Below are 846 nucleotides of genomic sequence, written 5' to 3' on the forward strand. Positions count from 1 at the left end.
AACAACAACAACAACACTGGAAAAGAAAGTAGGGTGCTTGCCTAACCACCCACCCCTACCCCAGCTTGCACCCCATACCAGAGGTAGGAGTTCCCAAGAAATTAGCAGTGACCCCTCCTTTCCACTTTTCGACCCCTGGGCTGTGTCACCTTCAGCAAATTTGCTCTTCCTCTTCCTTTAATTTTTTTTGTAAACTTTTTCTTGTGATTTGGGTGAATGTTTGCAGAATAAATTGGTTTTCTGTTCAACGATTCGTACACGTTCTGTTTTCATGGCATCAACTGTAATCCCTCCCAGAGAACCCGCCCTTCTTTGAACGTGGTTGCCACTCTGTTGAGACAGAGAGGCCCACCCTGGGTGCCAACGCTGTGGACTCACTTCCCCTGCAAGCATCAAGCCTCTCTTCCCCTACCGGCAGGTGAGGGAGTGAGGAAGGAAGGTGGGCTCGGACAGGCCACTCACCTGGCACGTGTCAGCTCCACTACTGTCACCTGCACAGATCATACCATCTGTGACCTTCCTGGGGTAGGCGTCCTCACATTGCTTCCGAGGAAAGATTTTGATCTCTGCGCAGTTGAGGGTGTCAGGAAAATTCTCTGAGAGGGAAGAGGTGGTAAGTTTCCAGAAAGGGTAACCCTTTCGCTCCATCCCTGTTGGAATCTAACGTCTCTCCTCTCTGCAGCAGCACGGGGTGTATTCTGACTCATTTTTCAAGGTCTGTCTCCTCCTCTCAGTAAATGTGGGGAGGGCGCATGACCAGCACAAGATGGGGCCTGGCCAAGGTTATGGTCATTGCTTGGTCACAGCCAGCTACCCAGAGGGACCGAGTAGTTGATCCTGCGGGCT

The 846-nt window shown here is 51.4% G+C and overlaps 1 protein-coding gene across 1 annotated transcript in view; it reads right to left on the minus strand.

The window, feature by feature from the left end:
- Positions 1–846, minus strand: part of LOC103211605 (kallikrein-8-like) — an 8,903-nt gene that overhangs the window by 2,910 nt on the left and 5,147 nt on the right. Inside the window, exon 4 of the mRNA XM_007957584.1 lies at positions 463–596. Within this exon, the coding sequence (XP_007955775.1) occupies positions 463–596 (134 nt within the window). The remainder of the gene's footprint in view (positions 1–462; positions 597–846) is intronic.

Source organism: Orycteropus afer, unplaced genomic scaffold (assembly GCF_000298275.1).
Source record: "Orycteropus afer afer isolate SDZICR_OR568_19922 unplaced genomic scaffold, OryAfe1.0 scaffold00765, whole genome shotgun sequence".
Lineage (NCBI taxonomy): Eukaryota > Metazoa > Chordata > Mammalia > Tubulidentata > Orycteropodidae > Orycteropus > Orycteropus afer.